This window comes from Pinus tabuliformis, chromosome Q (genome assembly GCF_031772625.1).
Source record: "Pinus tabuliformis cultivar Carrire ecotype Pingquan chromosome Q, CPIR1, whole genome shotgun sequence".
NCBI lineage: Eukaryota > Viridiplantae > Streptophyta > Pinopsida > Pinales > Pinaceae > Pinus > Pinus tabuliformis.
This window is the reverse complement of record NC_142296.1, coordinates 1234454468-1234476133: the sequence shown is the minus strand read 5'-3', so window position 1 is coordinate 1234476133 and position 21666 is coordinate 1234454468. Positions and strand designations below refer to the sequence as shown.

General features: G+C 38.7%; 1 protein-coding gene across 2 annotated transcripts in view; it reads right to left on the bottom strand.

The window, feature by feature from the left end:
• Nucleotides 1-21666, bottom strand: part of LOC149224278 (putative rhamnogalacturonate lyase B) — a 441880-nt gene that overhangs the window by 378415 nt on the left and 41799 nt on the right. For both annotated transcript variants that reach the window (XM_089386060.1, XM_089386061.1), the window contains 2 exons: nt 14583-14702; nt 14243-14384 (listed from right to left, as the gene is read on the bottom strand). In XM_089386060.1, the coding sequence (XP_089242186.1) occupies nt 14243-14384; nt 14583-14702 (262 nt within the window). The remainder of the gene's footprint in view (nt 1-14242; nt 14385-14582; nt 14703-21666) is intronic.

Here is a 21666-nt window from a genome sequence, read left to right as displayed (position 1 = left end):
CTGATGTGGGTTAGTGTATTAAATTTATGGATGCCATGAAATATCTAAATATTCTATTGTGAATGGTGATGAATAAACTTCATATAAAAAAAAAAAAAAAGCATAAAACAAACTTTATAATAAATATAAAATTTAAACTTTATATTAAAAATTTAATTTAAAACTTATATAAAAGGACACATAAATCAAACCTTGCTATATAATCAAAATGCATATATGAACAATATAATAAAACAGATTGATAAAGCGTGAATGATCAGTACAAATATCTGATGGTCTCGAATGCATGCAAGGCGTGTCGGGAGGAGGGAAGGCGGTGGTTGCAGGTAGGAGGGCGGCCACCGCCACGCCCGTAGTTAAAAACCGGAGAACTGAACCGAGAACGGGGGGGAGAGAACACAGGAGAAACCAGAGGAGGAATTCAGCAGTGAGGGAGATTTTGCCATCAGAAGAGCTATAATCAGTCTGAGGTTCTGGGCACGGGGGACAGTAAGCCTCTGTGGGAAGCTTACTGGATTGAGCAACCAGGCTTTGCTCAGTCTAGGCTGGGTGGAATTGGTTTCCCGGTAATTGGCATCAGAAGCAACCACAACACCATCAACATCACCAGAGCAACACCAGAGCAAGCAGCAGTTCAGGTAGGTGTCCAAATTCTTTTACTGTATTCCGGTTCAGTTTTGTTCTTACTGTATTTAGTTCTGGTTATTTCCGAATTTCAGTTTATGGTCGTTATACATGGTATCAGAGCCCGTGTTCAAACCTTCGGGACCTCCCAGGCCCTACGCTCGTGTACACTTGTGATTTAATTCTGCTGTGATTTAATTCGTTCTTGGACCAGCAATCTTTACGAGCGCTGTGTGTACCACAAAACCCTCGACGCGTGAGTCTCTACGGTGTTTACAGTAATTCAGGAGGCTGAGCCGCGCGTGGTAGAACTGGAGATTCAAGTCCCTGCCACCGCTGCCTGATGCATATTAATTAATAAATTTTGTTATATACATGGCTATACCTACCTACGGGCCACTTCCGAGAGCCCGATACTATAAATGTTTACAGTGATTCAGGAGGCTGAGCCGCGCGTGGTAGAACTGGAGATTCAAGTCCCTGCCACCGCTGCCTGATGCATATTAATTAATAAATTTTGTTATATACATGGATATACCTACCTACGGGCCACTTCCGAGAGCCCGATACTATAAATGTTTCCGATTATGACTGGACTGTGATCTGCGGTGGGTTGTCTTTTTACATACGACGGGATTCGGTATAAAACCATATACTGGAGGTTAATAATAGACATGGACCCAGAAAATTCAGCTTATTTTTAGCGGATGATTATTTAAACCTTCCCGACTTCCGACCGGCCATGGCGTTCACGCTTCATTGGGTAAGGCAGGATCTTGCTTAGGTTGTATCCCCAAACCCGTAATTGTTGGCACACATCAATCATATCGCTTTCACGTGAGAAAACCTGTCTTCCACGTTGATTTGCAGAACATTCCTCCAATGTCTCAAACGCTCAGTCAAATCTGAGAGCGTAGCTGGAAATGTCGACGTACTGGCCGGATCAAGACCTCGCTCCAAGTCCCGTTTGTACTCATTCACAAACTTAACATTTTCGTTCATACCGTCTGATGGAAAGAAATCCCTACACAACTTCGAGAGCTCATCCTTAAGAGATTTGGGAACCTCGGTTGTTGTCACGATGGGATACTTGTAACATTGGTGCTTGTGCAGACAAGGACCTGAATTTTGTTGTTGGAAAAAAGTTCCTCAACCAAAGTCCTGTCACGATCATTTAGACCAGCATGATGCAGACCAATTCCAAATTGCAGTGTATGTCTTAAGTTTGTATCTGTAACCTGGGATATTAGCATTTCTATTGTTTCTTCAGGGATATTAAGAAACTGTCTTGGTTTGTCATCAGCAGCAGCAAACTGAATGAGATCAAGAGCTGTAAGCCGCGTTTGACGACGGGATGAAACAAAAATAAGCACTGGCTTCGAAGGTGAATGGGAGGTTATAGCAGCATATGATGGCTTTTCATACTATTCATCCGGGGGCAGTAGAATTTTCCAGGGTATCCCTGAATGTGAACTTCAAGAGGTACTGGCCTTACACTCGGCTTGAAGTTGAAAAGACCAACTTCATCAATACCCAGCCATTCAGCCAAATCATGAGCATTGGCTAAAGCAGTTGACAAACCAACGAAGCGGATGGGACATGTTGTTTGTGAAGAAATAAATCTCATCCGAAAAACAAATAACCTGATCAGTGGTATCAGTTGGCATTCCGGTCAAGTGTGCAAGCTCAGTTTCATTTGGACTTAGAATAGTAATGCACTTGAGGAGATCATCTGGAATAGGGCCCTCCATGCCTCCAACATCCAAAATTACAGGAACATTTGCACTTTTGCAATCATGTCCAAGAAGTTAGAACCAGTTCCAGCCAAAAACTTTAATAGTTATTTTCCATTTGGTTTAGATCTAAACCAAATATGCCAACTGGAACTCGGGTGCTCTATCATACATTAATCGATTGCGTTTGAAATGGTTACTGCAGTGGAAGAGCAAGACCCCCCTAAAAACTTAATTGACAAGCAAACTCCAAAATACAGTTAGAAGGATGCGGACACTGCATAAACAAGCATGCACAACCACATTTTTATCATAAATAGTGAGTTTCACATAATATAACTTTGATAAGGATATTTTATAGTCCTATAATCCCCAAGGTTGTCGAAATCCATTGATGGCCGTGTGGGTATATATGGGGATGCCAATTTTAAAATCCAGGTTAGTAGGTGTCCCAAGTGTGTCATATGTATGTATGTATATCAAATATGTGACAAAATTAAAATCAAGAGTCACAATCAAAACTAGTAAAATCTAAAACACAAAAATCATATGATAACAGAAATTATTGTTAAAACCAGAAATATTTCATCAAGAAACAAGATCAGATATCTTAATTTCATTAGCATAGGTACCGTTATTCATTTTCTGGAAATATTCTCCCTTAAGGCAGAAAATCTCTGCCCGGTGCTGACTTGGAAAATTTTCCAGATTGGTACTATTAATTAAATTGATCCCAGTTCTTAATTCCCCTCTCATTTCTAAATAAGTTTTTGCTTGTTCTCTTATTTTCACAAATCTTTCGTGCTTGAACTCCCGTGTGAAATAGCCAGCATTTTGTTCAGCTCAGTGACACACATCATAAAGACCTTGCTTGCGGGCCAAACGAGCAAGCTTGTTAATGCTCCTTGCCTTGTCACCATATCCAAGTTGAGGAATCTGGGTGTTTTGTATTTGAAAAATCTTTAAATGAATTCATTACAGTATTATACATGTGATTCCTCCGCTGAAGCAAATCATCCCAGACAGAGAAATTATCCCAATCGTTAGGAGTCTATAACCATACTTCTGCATTATTCATATTAGGATCGAATACCCTGCATTAGGACAAGGAGGTCGCGAGACCACCCTCCTTGACCTCGGTACCAGTAAGATCCGCCTAGCGGATAAAAATAGAAAAACTATACCTGTTTACAAATGTGAAGTTGCAAAAGAAAATTATGTGTTAAATTCGGTTGTCTACCTCAAATTTTTATAGAAATTTTATTATGTGTTCAGGGACCATTACAATGGTAAGGGCGTATGAGCGACGGCGACGTGACCAGGCAGCATCACCACCATTAATGCTGCCACCATCGCCATCATCATCCCCATCACAATCGTCACCACCTAGACCGTTATCAACATCAAATGCCCCAGCGCCAGAGTTAACTGTGATAATGAACTCTTTGGAAACCTTATTGGAGACATTAAAGGAATCAACTAAGGCAAAAACCAAAGAGGAATTTCAGCATGTAGCCACCAGTTCAGCAGAACCAAATAATTATGAGCCCAGAAGACCGAAAGAAGACATTTCCAGGGAGCTTCAGAAAATTAGACTCCCAGAATTCTCAGGAGGTCGAGCAGGTGAGCGCGCTGAAGCGTGGTTAGAAGGAATGAACCGGTGCTTTAGGTTAAGAAAATATTCTTCTTCTGCAAAAACAAAAATTGCCGTATTTCAATTAAAGGAAAGCGCCTTGATTTGGTGGGGAAATCTGGAGAAGCAGTTACACCTTACATCGGATAATGTCCCTTGGGAACTATTTGAAGAAAGGTTCCGCGCAAAGTATTTACCTCCATACTTTCAACAACAACAAGCCAGAGCCTTTCATACATTAATTCAGGGAAGTAAAACGGTGGAAGAGTACAAGATAAGGTTTATGGAGCTGGTAAAATACATTCACTACTTAGACTTTGATGAACGTCAAGTTGAACGCTTCATATTTGGGTTAAATCCTCGTATCAGAGCCTTGGTAAGCATGTGGAAACCATCATCAGTAGCCGAGGCAGTCAAATGTGGTCGTTATGCAGAAGAACATCTTGGAATCAAAAAAGATATGGGGCCAACAGGGCCTATCCAACCAAGAGGGTCAACGCAGCTTAATTGTTGGGGATGTGGGGGACCGCATTTTCAACGTGACTGCCCAGAAGCTTCACTGAATATATTGCATAGGACTGGAAAGGGACCGATATCAAACAACCCAGGTAATCATAGAATTCACGCAGTAGTCGGCAACGACCAAGCAGCACATCAATCCACGGTAGTGGAATCTTCAGGTATTATCAATGGTATAAAACTCAAAATCTTATTTGACACTGGTGCCACAGATAGTTTCATTTCATCATATGCATTAAACAAATGTGGGCTGGCAGCTCGTAGACAAAATGATTTCCACCAAGTGGAACTGGCCTCAGGAGAACTCCAAACCGTGGGCTTGAGTGTGGATCAATGCAAAATTGACCTAGGGGTCTGTGCGACTAAACTGAAAGTTTATGTCACAGCCTTAGGAACGTATGATCTTATCATAGGTATGGACTGGCTAGAAGCTCACCAAGCTTGGGTAGACTGTTATGGGAAAAGGATCCTAGGCATAAATGATGAAGGAGAAGTAATCCAAATCCAAGGAATCAGGAGGGAAGTTTCCTTACGCTACATTTCAGCAACGCAGATGAAGCGTTGTTTAAGGAAAGGTTGTCAGGCTTATGCAATCCAAGAAGTAAGCCATGGAAAAGGGCCATCCTTAGAACAATATCCGGTGTTAGCCGAATTCCCGGATATATTTCCAAAAGAACTACCTGGATTACCCCCGGTAAGAGAAATGGATCTCACTATTGAATTAAAACCAGGTACCCAACCAATCTCTAAAACGCCTTATAGAATGACAGCTCCAGAACTTCAGGAATTGCAAATTCAATTAAAGGAACTACTGAATATAGGGCATATTCGGCCTAGTTCATCACCTTGGGGCGCTCCTGTAATTTTTGTGAAGAAGAAAGATGGATCTTTAAGATTATGCATAGATTATCGAGACTTGAATCGAGCTACAGTAAAGAATCAGTACCCTATGCCTCGAATCGATGATCTTTTCGATCAAATGAAAGGAGTTGTTGTCTTTTCAAAAATTGATCTTCGCTCAGGATACCATCAGCTAAGGATTTCTGAAAATGATATTTCTAAGACTGCATTCCGGACACGTTTTGGACACTATGAATTTACGGTGGTACCCTTTGGATTAACAAATGCACCAGCCGTATTCATGAATCTTATGAACAGTGTTTTCCGTGAATATCTTGATCAATTTGTGCAAGTCTTTTTAGATGATATTCTCATCTATTCCAAGAATGAGAAAGAGCATGAAGATCATTTGCGGATAGTATTGTCTTGCCTTAGAGAACATCGGTTATATGGAAAACTATCCAAGTGTTCGTTCTTTCAGGAAAAGATTCATTATTTGGGTCACATCATATCAGGTGAAGGGATTTCAGTAGATCCTGAGAAGGTAAAAGCGATCATGGATTTGCCAATACCGAAAAATGCACATGAGATACGAAGCTTTATGGGTTTAGCCGGTTATTACCGAAGATTTGTGGAGGGATTCTCCAAAATCGCAAAGCCAATTACCACCCTTCAGCGTAAAGGTGTTAAGTACGAATGGACCGAGGAATGTAATAAAGCATTCTCTGAACTCAAAAGACTACTCACCAGTGCACCAATCCTAAGAGTCCCAGACATGGACAAAGATTTTACTGTATGTACTGATGCATCCCAACAAGGGCTGGGTGCAGTATTGATGCAGGATAAGGGAGTGGTAGCTTATGTTTCCAGAAAGTTAAAACCTCATGAAGAACTCTACGCTACTCATGATTTAGAACTAGCCGCTGTAGTGCTAGCTTTAAAGATTTGGAGGCACTATCTAGTAGGACGAAGTTTTACACTCAAAAGCGACCATCAAAGTCTACAATATTTGTTCACCCAAAGAGACTTAAATGCCAGGCAAAGGCGCTGGAGCGAATTCCTAAGTGAATATGACTTCGAAATATCATACATTAAGGGAAAGGAGAATGTGGTAGCAGATGCTTTAAGCAGAAGACCTCGGATATTTTCTCTCATACCCATTAAAGTAGACTTAAGACAACGAGTACTGGATCATCTTATAAAGGACAGCTGGTATTTAAAGGTAAGAGCAGGTCTTGAAGGTGATAGGGTAAAAGAATCTAAATTTGAGGGATATAAATTAGAAAGCGATGGGATCTTACGATTCCATGGAAGGATGTATATTCCTAATGATAAAGATCTTCGAGATACCATCCTTGGGGAGGCCCATAGAGCAGTATATTGTGCTCATCCTGGAGTAGGGAAGATGTATGCGGATACCAAGAAACTCTTCTTTTGGGCAGGCATGAAGCGTGATATCACTCAATTTGTTGCAAAATGTCTGGAATGTCAGCAAGTAAAGGCAGATCATTGTCACCCAGCGGGCCTCTTACAACCCCACGACATTCCTATGTCTAAATGGGAGACCATTTCGATGGGTTTTATCACAGAACTATCTCTTACTTCTCAAAGACACAATGCCATTTTGGTAGTGGTGGATAAATTAACGAAAAGCGCCCATTTCATTCCCGTAAGAGATACTTACGATGTTGTTGACGTAGCTCGAGTGTTCGTAAATGAAGTTATTAGATTTCATGGAGTACCTAAAAAGATTATATCTGATAGAGATTCGCGATTCACTTCTAGATTCTGGACTTGTATGCAAACAACCTTAGGTACTCAGCTAAATTTAAGCACTGCTTACCATCCTGAGACTGATGGGCAAACTGAAAGGGTAAATCAAGTACTTGAAGACATGTTGCGAATGTATGTGATGGATCAGCAATCACATTGGGAAAAGTACTTACCCTTAGTCGAATTTGCATACAACAACAGTTACCACAGTTCGATTGGGATGCCCCCATTTGAAGCTTTATATGGCAGACCTTGCAGAACTCCATTAAGTTGGGACAGGTTAGAAGATCGAGTGATAATAGGGCCAGAATTAATCCATGAAATGGAAGCGCAGGTAAGACAAATTAGACAAAGATTAAAGGAAGCACAGGATAGACAAAAGAGTTATGTGGATGCTCACCGAATTGATAGGAGGTATGAAGTAGGGGATCAGGTCTTCATCCGCATCAAACCAAATAAAAGTACTATTCGATTCGGAAAAGGGACAAAGTTGTCACCTCGATTTATTGGACCATTTAAGGTCATGGAAAGAGTTGGACCTGTTGCCTATCGTCTTGCCCTGCCACCCCACCTGCATAGAATTCATAATGTATTTCATGTTTCTGTATTAAGGCATTATATAGCTGATCTATCTCATAACCTTCAATGGAAGGAATTGTAGGTATCGGAGGAAGAAGTCGTAACGGTCGAACCATTACGTATACTGGAACGTAGGGTTCGACAGCTGAGGAACCGCCTGGTGGACCAAGTTAAGGTCCAATGGGACAAGTATAGTCCTGGATCAGCAACTTGGGAAGATACAGCGGACATATGCCAAAGATACCCTAATCTATGTCAATTTTGAAGAACTTTAAATTATGTTTAGTATATATTTACTTCACTACAATCAGAGATTCAGAAACATTTTGAATGATTATGGATAAACGTGAAATTTTGGGGCATAATATATGTTTAATTCCTGCAGGTACATGGATACCAAAACAATATATGTGGTTCATTTTACTAAATTATAAATGTTGAAGTAAAGTTAAGACAGTTGAATGATTTTACTTCTGATAGAAATCAAGATATTATAGATCTGATTTATTTATACATGTCAATATGATCAATGGGATAGAAATCAGGAAGTGAATACATTCTAGATAAAAGACAAAAGACATGCGTGGAATATAGAAAATATGTTGTATTGTAGTATCAAAAATGAATTAATAAAGGAATAATATGTGAGTTATTTGAATATGCTGATGCACATTTTACGGATGCATGGATAAGCGTACGATTGCAGGTAATAGACAGTTACCGGGATGACCACGTGATGACAGAACCTCAGAACAATTAAAGCTCCAAGTGATTCTATGATAGGGTGTTAGCCCTGAATTCTATTGAGAGGGGTGGAGGTGTTGCCCACCGTTTATCCTCCGAACCCTGGAGTCATGGGAGGACTGTGTGAATCACGCTCCCCTAGACGTGTGATGATGACTGTCGGATGCCTACTGGGAATCAGGTCGGTATAATCGACGTTGTCACCTTAGAGTTTATGAATGGTTAGGTCAGTAAAACTGACGCCATGGCATACTCCAGTAGAGGACGGATAGGATGGGAGCGGAAGAGATTAGGAAGGATAGGATGATTTTAGAATAGCTTGGGAACTTGGATAGGGTAAAATTTATCCATCAAAATCATAAACTTAAAACTCTAACTTTATGGTCTCTTGATATTAAAATGAAATTTGAAAAAAATAAAAATCTAAGAAGTGGTTACTAATTACTATCATAAGCAATCAGATAAGATAAAAACTCTAACTTCGGGACGAAGTTTTTCTAAGGGGGAGTGTATGTAACGACCCCTCTATAATAATTAAAGTTCTAAACTTTATATGAATAAACTTCATATAAAAAAAAATTAAAAAATAAACATAAAACAAACTTTATAATAAATATAAAATTTAAACTTTATATTAAAAATTTAATTTAAAACTTATATAAAAGGACACATAAATCAAACCTTGCTATATAATCAAAATGCATATATGAACAATATAATAAAACAGATTGATAAAGCGTGAATGATCAGTACAAATATCTGATGGTCTGGAATGCATGCAAGACGTGTCGGGAGGAGGGAAGGCGGTGGTTGCAGGTAGGAGGGCGGCCACCACCACGCCCGTAGTTAAAAACCGGAGAACTGAACCGAGAACGGGGGGGAGAGAACACAGCGAGAAACCAGAGGAGGAATTCAGCAGTGAGGGAGATTTTGCCATCAAAAGAGCTATAATCAGTCTGAGGTTCTGGGCACGAGGGACAGTAAGCCTCTGTGGGAAGCTTACTGGATTGAGCAACCAGGCTTTGCTCAGTCTAGGCTGGGTGGGATTGGTTTCCCGGTAATTGGCATCAGAAGCAACCACAACACCATCAACATCACCAGAGCAACACCAGAGCAAGCAGCAGTTCAGGTAGGTGTCCAAATTCTTTTACTGTATTCCGGTTCAGTTTTGTTCTTACTGTATTTAGTTCTGGTTATTTCCGAATTTCAGTTTATGGTCGTTATATGAAGTGAATACAATGAAGGATATAAAGGTGTGGCCCCAGTTTTGCTATTTTTCCTAGTTAAAACAATGAAGGATATAGAGGTGTGCCATTGTTGTTCTTCCTATTTTGCTTAAGAATCCATATGCATTGCCTCCTCTATCACTTGGATGCTTCAGAGGAGCACATGGTGATTTTGAGTGTGAATTGACTTGAGAGAACTCAAGCAAGTGGAGCTCCAACCTTCCTAGGGCATCTCCCTCTTATATTGTATCACTGTAATCATTTTTTATGGTCGATGAAAAGTTATGTGATTGCTATTACAGACTTCAAACTCGCTAGTTTTTAATTACAGCAGTGATATTTCTCAGATCTACAACTTGTTAATGGATTGATCCAAAACTCAAATATGATGTGTCTCTTTCCCTGATCTATCTTTATACTATAGTTTTCTTTGGAAAAACAACGTTTTGATTGGTGTTTTGTAAGTTCTATAGTTTTGGAATTACATTGAATTTCAGAAATTAGATCTGCATATCATGAATTGATCTTTTGACAAGTTGTGCAACCATCATTTCCTATATCAAGGATATCACGTCCTACATAATCTTGGCCTAAAACTTATTTTGGGTATGACTATTATGCAGTGGTTGTCATTGCTCAACAAGTTGCAGTGTAGAAATTCATTCTGCTGAATCTGCCAAGCAATGAGTGAGATTGGACTCCTGGGAAGATTCTAAGGCCTTAGGGCATCACACATCCATGAAGAGAAGTTTGTTGAGTCAATTAAAAGATTTGATGTTCTAGAATCAAAAGTGGGCATAGAGGTAATGTCCTAGATCCAAATTGGGCAAAATATAGCTCATTGGAATCCTCATGACGTGGCCCACCTACCTCAAGCAAAACATTAGACTAATCTTGTAGGGCTTTTTCTCCACAAGGCAGTTTTTGGAACTGGTCAAACGTGCTCTTAGCTCACACATGGGAGTCAAAGAAAGGTCAAACTAGCTATTGGAGCCACCTAAGCTAGTCGTTGGGCTACTATTCCTCTCATTTAACTCGATCAAGGTTAAATCAAGCTCACACGTGGGAATCAAAGGCCCCAGTGTTGCCTCTCCAAACCAAGTCGAGCCTCTTGTGCGTTAATTTTTTGTTAACACAGAAAATTATTTTTTATAAAATGACTTACTCCAAATTACAAGTCAAATAATATTAGTTTATGAAAGAGACAAACTAGCCATCATCTAACTGTTATCTAGTTGTTACAAGAAAATTTATGTAAGGCTAAATCCTCCTCCCATTAGATGTGGTTGTTGAATTGTGATATCATTCATGCCATATTAATAAAATTATTTTCCAAGTGCAAACCTTTGCATGGATTGATTTTTCTATGCTTTCTCTTCTTAGACTTTATGGTATAATTGTGCTTGAAAGAATAGACACAAGTACTTTTGGATTACTACAAGGCCACTAGGTTGATCCATCGAGGGGCAACGAGTCACATGGAGAGCGGGAACGAGGCGATAGACCTCATCTCACCCATGTTGGTATCAAGTGTTAATTGAATCCAAGTGTTGGACACACCCTTGTAGGGGGTTCCTTCAATGAGGGTTAGATTGCATTAGGTGCCATAGTTGAGCTGGGGATTGGAGACATCTCCACAAGGGAGACCTTTCTAGTAGAATCCAAAGGCTTAAACAACTATTCTAGACTATATTGGGTATGATAGTCGCTAGACTCCAACCCCATTCTCCATTCCAATCTACATAGCTGACTTTGAGTGGGTTGTGATCGCAATCCAGCATATTGGAAGGTAAATAAGGCCAAGGTAAACTTCACTACAACAACCATCTAGTAAAAAACCTTCAGTGTCCTTTTTTATATTTTTTGTTCTATAAAAATAGAAAATACAAAAAATATTTCTTTTCTTTTTCCTAGCTTGTGCTTGAAATTTTATCTTACTAGCTAGTAGATCTTTGGAGTTTTATGTTGATTTTTCATGACTTCCTAATCTGATAATTACTTTCCAATGATTCTTTAACCAATTCATCTCCTGTCACATTCATCATTAAGCAATTATACATAGAAAATTTCAACAGCAAAACAAAATGACAATAGGATCATGAAGAGACCGCCAAACACGAGACATAATTTTTTTCCCTAGGAAAACACTAACTAGGGAAAAACCCAGCAACCTTTTTTTGGGAGAAATTATTACATTTCTCAAAATTACAATCTGATTTTGCCCAGTCAAAATATGTCAGACTAACCACAAAATTTAATAGGTCAAACCTGGTCAAGCAGACCACTTTTTTGGCCTCCTGCAACTCCTCTGAAATTCGGACAACTCTGGTCAATAGGACCGAATTTCAGCCTCCTGCAACTCCCTCAGAAACCCTAGTCAACTGCAATCAAACTGCCCAGAAACAAATTCAGTCAACTACCCAGAATCTCGGTCAAATGCCTCAGTCAACTTTGTTGGTCTTAACTCTCTCTTTCCTTCGCACGTGTGGACAGAAAAACAGAAGAATAGATGATCTGAGTTGCTTGCCAAATGTGAGAGGTCGAATGCCAATATAGAGTAGTTTAGGGTGCCCGTATAGGTGTGTCTTTATGGCTGGGCCAATTTTACATTTGAAGGAAAATTTTAAATATTAAATTTCTTCCTTTTCATTTTTTCTTTTAGGGACAACTTGTATAGTAAGGAATACCAATCGCAGCTACCAAGATTCAACATTTTAGCACTAGATCTATTTTATATACAAAGATATTTTGCCGTTCAATTTTATACATTTATATTTTATATTTCACGAGGGTATTGTGAAGTATTTTGCAAATATGCACTTTACTATAGAAACAATCTACAACAGATCTAACAAAATCCTCGTACAAAGTGGCTTACCCAATAACCCTTTGTTAATAGCATATAATACATTTTTTTCTGGAGCTGAAATATACATATTTCAACTATTATAACGTTAATTTGCTTCCTGGAAAATTTTATGGGTTTTCACCCAAGGGGGGAAGGATTTGACCCCTGTTTCCTGCAGGTAGTTTCCAAATTGCCAAAAACTCCAATTACACTTACAAAATTGAAGTTTGGGATATATTATTTGTGATTAACTTGCTACCCAAACTTCCTACCCACAAATCAATAGATCGTGTGTGATTTCACAATTGTGAGTGACTTCATTAGGTATATTAGCTGGATGGTTCTTTGCATTTTTTGACAATATTAAGTTCATGGTTTTCTACATTTTTTGACAATATTAGTTTCATGGTTTTCTGCATTTTTTGACAATTTTGCAAGTCTGAAAGTACAAAATAACAAGGAATTTGCCTACTTACAGGCACTTATCCAAGGGAATGGTAAGTATTTATCACTCATTCTTTAGTTGATTCTAAAGCTAAATAATTAAAGTTTTGAATGATTTTTGTTTGCTATTCTACATTACTTCTGCAGTGAATTTCACTTCCAGATTAGTAAATTATTAAATAATTAACTCCTATCTGCAATTTACAAGTCAATACTAGTCATTGGACTATTAAATTAGGTGAAGTCACTTGTGTGTGTTGGGGAAGCTTTCCGTAACTTTTTAGTAAGAGTTAGGATTAAATAGCGGGGACTTGTGCCAAGGTGACAGTGGGCACTTGTCCTCTCTGGTCCCACCTTAGTGCCTCAGAGGACCTTGCCAGGACCACTACATTGAATGGGAACAGGAACCAGATATGATTGATAGATTAGAGACATTATACTGGCGACAATGTCAACAAACCAATGGTGGAAATATCATGCCTACTAAATCTTATTATGCTAGAATAACAGACCTACATGTAGATCCTTTTGTCTTTCAAGGTATATGAACGTCTCTTACATATGCTGACATCCTAACATGTGCATGCTGAACCTATTGGATTGTATAAGGTAAACCCTAGGGCCTAGGGGGAAAGGGAGGAGGTTACATAACAAGTGATAGCTGTACATTTCTGTCAAACTATTCAGAAAATTGGACGTCATAATTAAGTGTAGTAGGCATGTTGGGCTAGACCTGTCTCCATTGTCAAAGGAGTATAACATATTCTGTGATGAAAGATGGATTCTTAAAGGAACATTGTAGTCAGTCAGCAGTGAAAGTAGAGCATCTCAGAAAGCACAGACATTCTTTTAGGATCACTGCTGTCAGTCAGAACTGAAAGTGAAGCATCTCAGAAAGAAAATGCAACTATTACTGTGAGCTTTCCTGACAAGTTGATATTCTTCCATGAATCGACCAAGTCGATGGTGCTAGGCCTTTTTGTAGAAGAGAATACATTGGATTGTTCATGAAATATGTCCCATTAAGATTTCTGAAGACAGATGAACAGATTTGCGATCGCAGTATCATTTCTGGGATTGAAAACCTTTCTTATGGCATTCACTGTTGGCATTTAATGCCTATTATGCATATCTATTTTAATACATTGCAGTTTCATGGTCTAAACTTTTATGTATTACTCTTTGTTATTTGTTTATTTACAAATGAAGGAGTGCATGAATGCATATGATTAAAAACAGAAATAACCATATCAGCTTCTTTAAGAAGATTGCATGTCACCTCGCCTTGAAGGCTAGGGTTCCCAGGATTTGAGAGAAAAACTGCTTCAGGATATGCAAGTATGTTGCATCTGTTTGGCATCCGATCATCTGGGGATGGCATCAATCTTTGCTTGTTATCAGCAATTGCCATGTAGTGAAATCTATATAAAAGTTAAACAACAAAATAGTTATAGTAGGAAAACAGAGCATCCAAAAAGTTAAAAAAATCAAATTGTTGCAGTAGGAAACTCTACTTGTTATTCATATTCTTATCATTAAGGAACCAAACAAACTACTCACTTTTATATCACAGAAGGGAAAAAGGAAGAGCTTTGCAAACCATGGGAGATCCCACAGACCTGTCTTTCCTCAATTTGAATGTAACACGAGTTTGATTGAGATTGAAATCTGGCCACCCCGTTGGACGCTCATATATCGCATAGGTGTAAAACCCACTGCTCCCTCGAAGCAAAACAAACCTTTGGAAAAAAAAATAGATGAAGTTATCAAATTCTCAGCACATTAGCATTTTGGCATCTAAATGATGCATTTAATTTCCGTAGAATACACACAGATTATGACAGTACAAACTAGCACAAAATTTGAAATTGAAGCCAACTTGAAGATTGCTGGGAAGGTAAAAGGTGTCATATTTGTTCTGAAAACAAAATATTGGCAATAAAGTTGTTTGCAATTGTCATGGCAAGTAAATGGTCTAATAAATACTTGTGAATTAATCCAGGTTTCACATCAATACATTGGCCATCCGTTTTTAGTTTTGATCAGCATCCAGATAATGAGAGAGATTCAATTCAAACAACCAGGCAACATCTTGGTTTGTAAAAATTGTCACTGTGCCTCATCTGTTGTACGGGTAACTTAGCTTTTCAAGGCAACCAAAAGACATGGAAGCTCTAAAATGCACTAGTGGCATTCATTTCTGACTTAATATCAACAAATTGCATTGGGCCTTAGCAAGGAGCTACATAGATAACGCTTTGTTCATCTCATCCCTTGGAATAACATTTACAAATCTAGTGGCTTTGGAGAAAGTTTGAGAATGCTGACCTAGTAGTGGAAGTAAAAACCACTAGTACCACAAAAGACACGAGTTCAAATACTTGACCTTGAAGTAAGCATGTAAGGGGGGCTAAGTAGATTTAACACGATGGGCAGCTTTGTCTGTGGCAGGTCAACCGAGAAATGTGTCTACTGTACAAAAGCTAAAGAAAAATATATGGACTAGACATTAAATCATAAAGATTGGAGAGAAATGAAAGCCCAACTATAGAAAAAGCCAGTTTCTAAAGCAAAATTCTCCAATGAATGGGTAAGCATGAAGATTCTTGGAAAGATGTGAATTTCTATGCTAAAATGTTTCAGAAATGGCATCCAACAAATCTTGTGCAGTGACAAACAGGAAGAATCAGATAGGAATCAAGTAATCCATGACTATGACTGCAGGTTATACGCCTGTAACTCCTGTCTGTTTTTCTAACATCAGCCAATCAATGTTGTTATCAATCTACCAACATAGATCATCACTCCATCATCTTTTAGCTCTAGTTAACACTCCCTCTTAGCGAGGAAGGTGTTTTCTCCACCAATACTACTCTCCTGCATCTAGAAAATTCTACGTTGCTGATGTCTGACTAATCTTCTCCAAGCTGACCAATCTCCCTGTCACTGGAAATGACTATGAAGAGAATATTGTCCATCATGCTACTGTGCAAACTCTGATCTACTCATGCTGTTGCTACTGCTTTGTTGCTATTTCTGCATTGTTGTTGCAACTACTGCAATAATGACTCTGATCTCCCCAGATCCTAAAGTAATAGCTTCTATAGGGTTGCTCCCTCTAAAGCTAGACTCCCTCTGAGTCTTGATCTCCCTACGAGAAATCACTCTGCTCCCTCTTGGCAACTTGCATTGTCCTACTGCACTGGAAACTAGACTACGTAGTTCTATGTTGGGAATCTTCTAGTTGGAACCTAAGTCACAGGGTTCGGCGAACCTGAAGCTTCAGGTTCGAAATTCGCCAAACCCGTAAAAAAATTTGAGGTTCGTTCAGGTTCGGCGAATTTGAATTCTTATTCAATATCAGTCTTGGAAAAATTTACCCAAAATACTGAAAGAACTGAGACGCGAATTGGTAAGAAACAAAGATATCACGATGGCGCGCCCTCCCCAAGTATTTGGCCAGTCTTATTCAACGTCACTGTCGGTAAACAAATAGTTGCAGAGATGAGATGTGATATGGTAAGAAAGAAATATTGTGATGGCGATGTGATATGGTAAGAAAGAAATATCGTGATGGCGCGGACCCCCAAGAATTGACTGCAGCGCGGAGAATGATGGTGCGTAAGGATGGCATCGATATCAACCAAGACATCGTCGGTCCCTGTTTTAAATAAATATATGTATGTGGAAAATACTGAAAGCAAGATATGATTCATTTGTATTGACTGAGAAAATGGGAAAGTGTCGGACAATGGGTCTGCTCTGTGTTATTTATCGAATAAAGTAGCAGTGATGATTGTGCGTCGTCCGGCAAGATAAGATTCATTCGTATTGACAGAGAAAATGGGAAACAGTCGCACAATGGGTCCGCTCTGTAAGTAGCGGTGACGATTGTGCGTAGTCCGGCTGTTAGCTTTTCGCTGTATATATATACGTCTGTTAGCTTTTTGATATATATATATATATATATATTTTTAAATTTGTTTGTCTTTTAATTTTGTATGTTTACTAATAAGAATTTGTGTTCATGTGTTTATGGATAGATTTTGAATTTTCTATTACTTTGTCATATATAGATATATAAATATAAATATATATATATATTGAAAAATATGTATAATCGAACCTAATTCCGAACCTCATTTGAACCTGATCGAAAAATTCGAATTCGAATCGAACTTAATCATTGTCGAACTCGAACTCGAACTCAAACCGTGTGACATTGGTTGGAACTGCACCTGCATCCTACAACTAGGCAATTCACATTGCCCATGTCACTGCAGCTAGCTTTGCAACTGCCTCACATGTACTAACCGCAACTAGTTTTGCAACTGTCATCCAACTCCATCTTGTTGACATTGTGACACTGCAGCTAGCTCTACACTGTCTCACGTGTACTAACTGCAACTAGCTCTGCCAACGCCGAATCCTGCTACTATGATATTGTGGGCCACTATAGTAGAGGAGTGGCACCTGATGATTGTATGAAGACTCCATGCCCAATGATGATCCAAAGGACACTTGTACCATCAGATATCATCGGTCAACAGAGTTTTTTAACTCTACTTCTATTTCTCGTCATCTTTCTTGTACCCAAATTCCACACCCTACGGGGAATTGCAATAAGTGATACTAGTAATGATGATTGTTGAGTCTGTAACAGGGCTAGGATGTTGGACTCGATCAGCAAATGAGTACACCTTGAGTGCTTTTTTTTATCGGGTTAATTATCCCTTCTTTTTTAGAGGCGGATAATTTTCTAAGTTTTTTCACTCACTTTTTACCCCAAAGTCGAGGTGACAGTTTGAAGGTTGAACCCCTAACACATATTAGCGTCTAGAGTCGATCTATATTACCATACTAGATCACACAAAAAAATTCATGGAATTTGGTTATGTCTAGGTAGTCATTTTTTAATTTTTTAGATTTCTCGTAGGTTAAAATATGCAAATAAAATTGTATTTAAATTGTAATAAGTTTAGTCTAAAGAAGTTGTATGGGGTATGAGTAATAAAAATTACACCTCTCACCCTCAACTTTCTACTATGACACACTTTGAGGGGTTAATAATGTGTTTTGGACCCTCAAAACCCACATTTACTAAGTTTAGTGGAAATTGTGGCATTTTCTGTCATGTGGAAATGACTTGGAAATTATCCTAAGTCAAAGAGTTGAGTCAACGGACATGTGGAAGATGATTGAACACACTGCATCATAAATACACCATTATTTGGCAAAATCGAATTTCCCAAAGATAAAGCAACAGTTGCACATGTGGAAAATCGAATTTATTAAAGGAACTCATGCACTAAAGGAATATTCTATGGAATATTTGGACTGAGGATTTCGTGGGGCCTTCTCTCACTGTTAGCTCGAGTGCTTCTACACTTAGCACTTCACTATGGAGGATTAAGAGTTTCACTTAGAGGAAATCACACAGTTCCCAGGGATCTGCACTGAGCATCTTGGGGATCATCATCTAAAGTGGCAACACTTGGTTCGAGCTTGATTTGGTTTGACTCGAGTTATCTCATTGCTTTGGTTCAATCAGGGATATGTTTACTATTTCATATAGAGAATTCGATTTTCCTTGGGTTCCACATGAGGAATTCGATTTGCCTTAGTGTCTCTATCATCTCCACTTGGAACTCGACTTGCTCTTTCTTGGGATTTGCTCCAAGTTCAGTTCTCACATGCATTCTTCCTTGGGATTTGCTCCCAACTCTCTATATAATGAGGCTATGGGTTCTCATATTGTATCATGTTGAAGTAGTACGAGCTATTATGCTTGAGGAGACTTTGTCGAATTGTATTCACTACTTGTAATATAATACAATAGTCTTTGAGGTAAAGCGTGATGGAGTTCTTCTCCTTGCATATGTGGTAAATTCTTGACTTATTTTATGCTTCTACTCATTTCATCATGTCATTGTTTCTTTCATGTTTGTTTCAAGTTATGTTAGTATGCAACTATCTCATATTAGCATAAGAATTATTTATTTGCTTTAGGAAAAGAAATCTTCTAGTGGATAATAGATGTATCTCTAGGAATTCTTTCCATTGCACTTATTTAATTTCATGTCGATTTAATGATTTGTGGTGAAGTTTTGTAGAGGAACCATTATTTGGTCAAGCTTTTCAAACGTGAGGGGAAATTCTCGGAGGAATCAACCCATTCTTGAAAAATATTCAAGGAAAACCCGCATGTGTTGAACTTCAAAATCTCATCTATATCTTATTTATGTCTTACATGGTTTCAAAGAGCTAAGTCATGGTTAGTCAGTATTTACATGGTAAATAACTTGTTAATTAATCAGAACAAGTAGGTAGAAACAAATCAGAAAAGTACATGAAGGGTTTCTAACAGTTAGACTTAGAAATTGCAACAGAAATTTTGGGTTGTTTGACCTGCGTTGACTTCAAGGTTGACTATTGTTTGACCACGGAAAATTACAACAGTTTTCTCTCTCCTTTGACTGATTTTGACCAAGTTGTTTTGGGTTGAATTTATCCTCCTGAGCAAGCCCAGTTTGACCAAAGAAGACCAAGCTACTTTGAGGAAGATTTGATGTTGATTTCACTAGCGTTGACTTTCTTGTTAGGGTTGAAGTTTGACCGCAGTTGACTGTAGAAATTTACAGGGTTGTTTTGACTTGGTATTATGCAAATCAATTTGACTTTTGTACTCTCTCTCAACTGAACTTTTGATTTAATAATAAGAAGAATTGATCAAAGGGTTTTCCCCACATTGGGGTTTTTCCCTGGAATCCACCAAATCTATTGTCCTCTTGTCTTGGCTTGTCTTCTAAATTTTGTTTCATATTCTATCTGCTTTTACTGTCAATGTGATTATTGTGATTGCTATTGTAAATTGGAAATTGTTATTGAGCTATAAGGAACATTGAAGTAAATGCTAAGCATAGAACATAACATTGTTAACTAAAATTAACAAGAAGGGACATGGAGAGCAGCAGAACCGAGGTGATAGTAGGAGCAATGTTGCACGAAGCGGGAGCGAAGCGGAAGCGCGGAAGCGGAAGCGGAAGCATGGAAGCGTCATTTTCCAAAAATCTAGGAAGCGAAGCGTCCGCGGAAGCGTCTGCTATATATATATATTTTTATATTTTTTTGCATTTATACTCAAAACAAACATTCCAAATACCAAATTAATTGTAGAAGACATGAAAACATGCATATTTTTGCATAAATCAAGATAGATATAACATCCATTGTACATTAATGATCTAGAATCTAGATTCTTCTCCTCTTGTCTAGCCTTTGCCTCTACCTCGATTGTCTAGGGATATTAGTCAACATTGCCCAATTTTGATCAAACTACCTAATTCAAGACTTAAAATATGGTAGAAAAAGCTTAACATGTTTGATCGATGATTTTGACTTGATTGAAAGGTAATTTTTTGCTAAGGGTGTGCCGCGTGACAAAGGAGTTCAACAATTAACACCACCAACACCAGGGTACATATAGGGCTTGGTGCTCTTGATTAAATGCTAATCGCATACCTTCATACTTGATATAATCTAATGAAATGACACAATCCCATTGATCCTGAATACCTGAAAACTGTTAAGTCTGCTGAATTTTGAATAGGATATGAAATTCTATTTTCTCCATATGAAGTCCAATGAGGCTGGAACCACTCTCAAACATTCTGAGTCATTTCATGGTAATGTTAAAAATTTAAGTAAAAGGATGAAAATGAAAAATAAAGGAGAATGTCACTTTTACTTTAAGAATTTAACATTACCATGAGGGAGCATCTGCTATATTTATATTTTTTTTTGCTTTCATTTGTCACCCTAACCCAAGGTGGACCCACCCCCAACAAGCAAACTCACCTAAAATTTAAAAAAAAATTGAAAAAAAAACGATTTTCTAAATGCTTTTCCGGAAGCTTTTCTGGAAGCTTTTCTGGAAGCGTCCTGGAAGCGTCCTGGAAGCGCCTGGGAAGCGTCTGGGAAGCGTCTAGGAAGCGTCGTACGAGCACGCTTCGGAAGCGCCAACGCTTCCAAATTTCCAGGAAGCGTCTAAAAATTTCGGAAGCGCGCTTCCGGCCAAGCTTCCTAGGCGCTTCCGTACGGGACGCGCTTCGGGGCTTGGAACCGGGGGGGGGGGCGCTTCGTGCAACTATGAGTAGGAGACCGTTGTAGTGTTGGATATGTGGCAAAGATCATCGCAAGAAGGATTGTCCATTGTACTAGGGTGGTAGGCCTCAAATCTATAGTGCTCAGGAGGCACAAACAATTGGGGATGTTGGTCATAGCATTCCTCGGATTTATGCAGCTGTGGACAACAAGCAAGCAGATCATCAAGCATCCATTATTGAGATGGAAGGTAAGCTCTATGGTCGAGTTGTTTCTATTTTGATTGATCCTGGATCTAATTATAGTTATGTTAATCTTGACCTGGTGGATAAGTGTGGCTTAAGAAAAGAAGTGCATGCAGAGTCTTGGTTGGTGCAGTTGACTACAGGTACTAAGAAGAGAGTTCATCACTTGGTAAGATCTTGTGCATTTGAGCTAAATGGTATGCCTACAGCAGCACATTTCAATGTACTGCCACTGTGTTAAAATTGGCAACTAGGGCCAAACTCCATGTGGGTCATCTTATTTATGGTAGTTGATATAGAGTTCATCATTGGGTAAGAGCTTGTGCATTTGAGCTAAATGGTATGCCTACAGCAG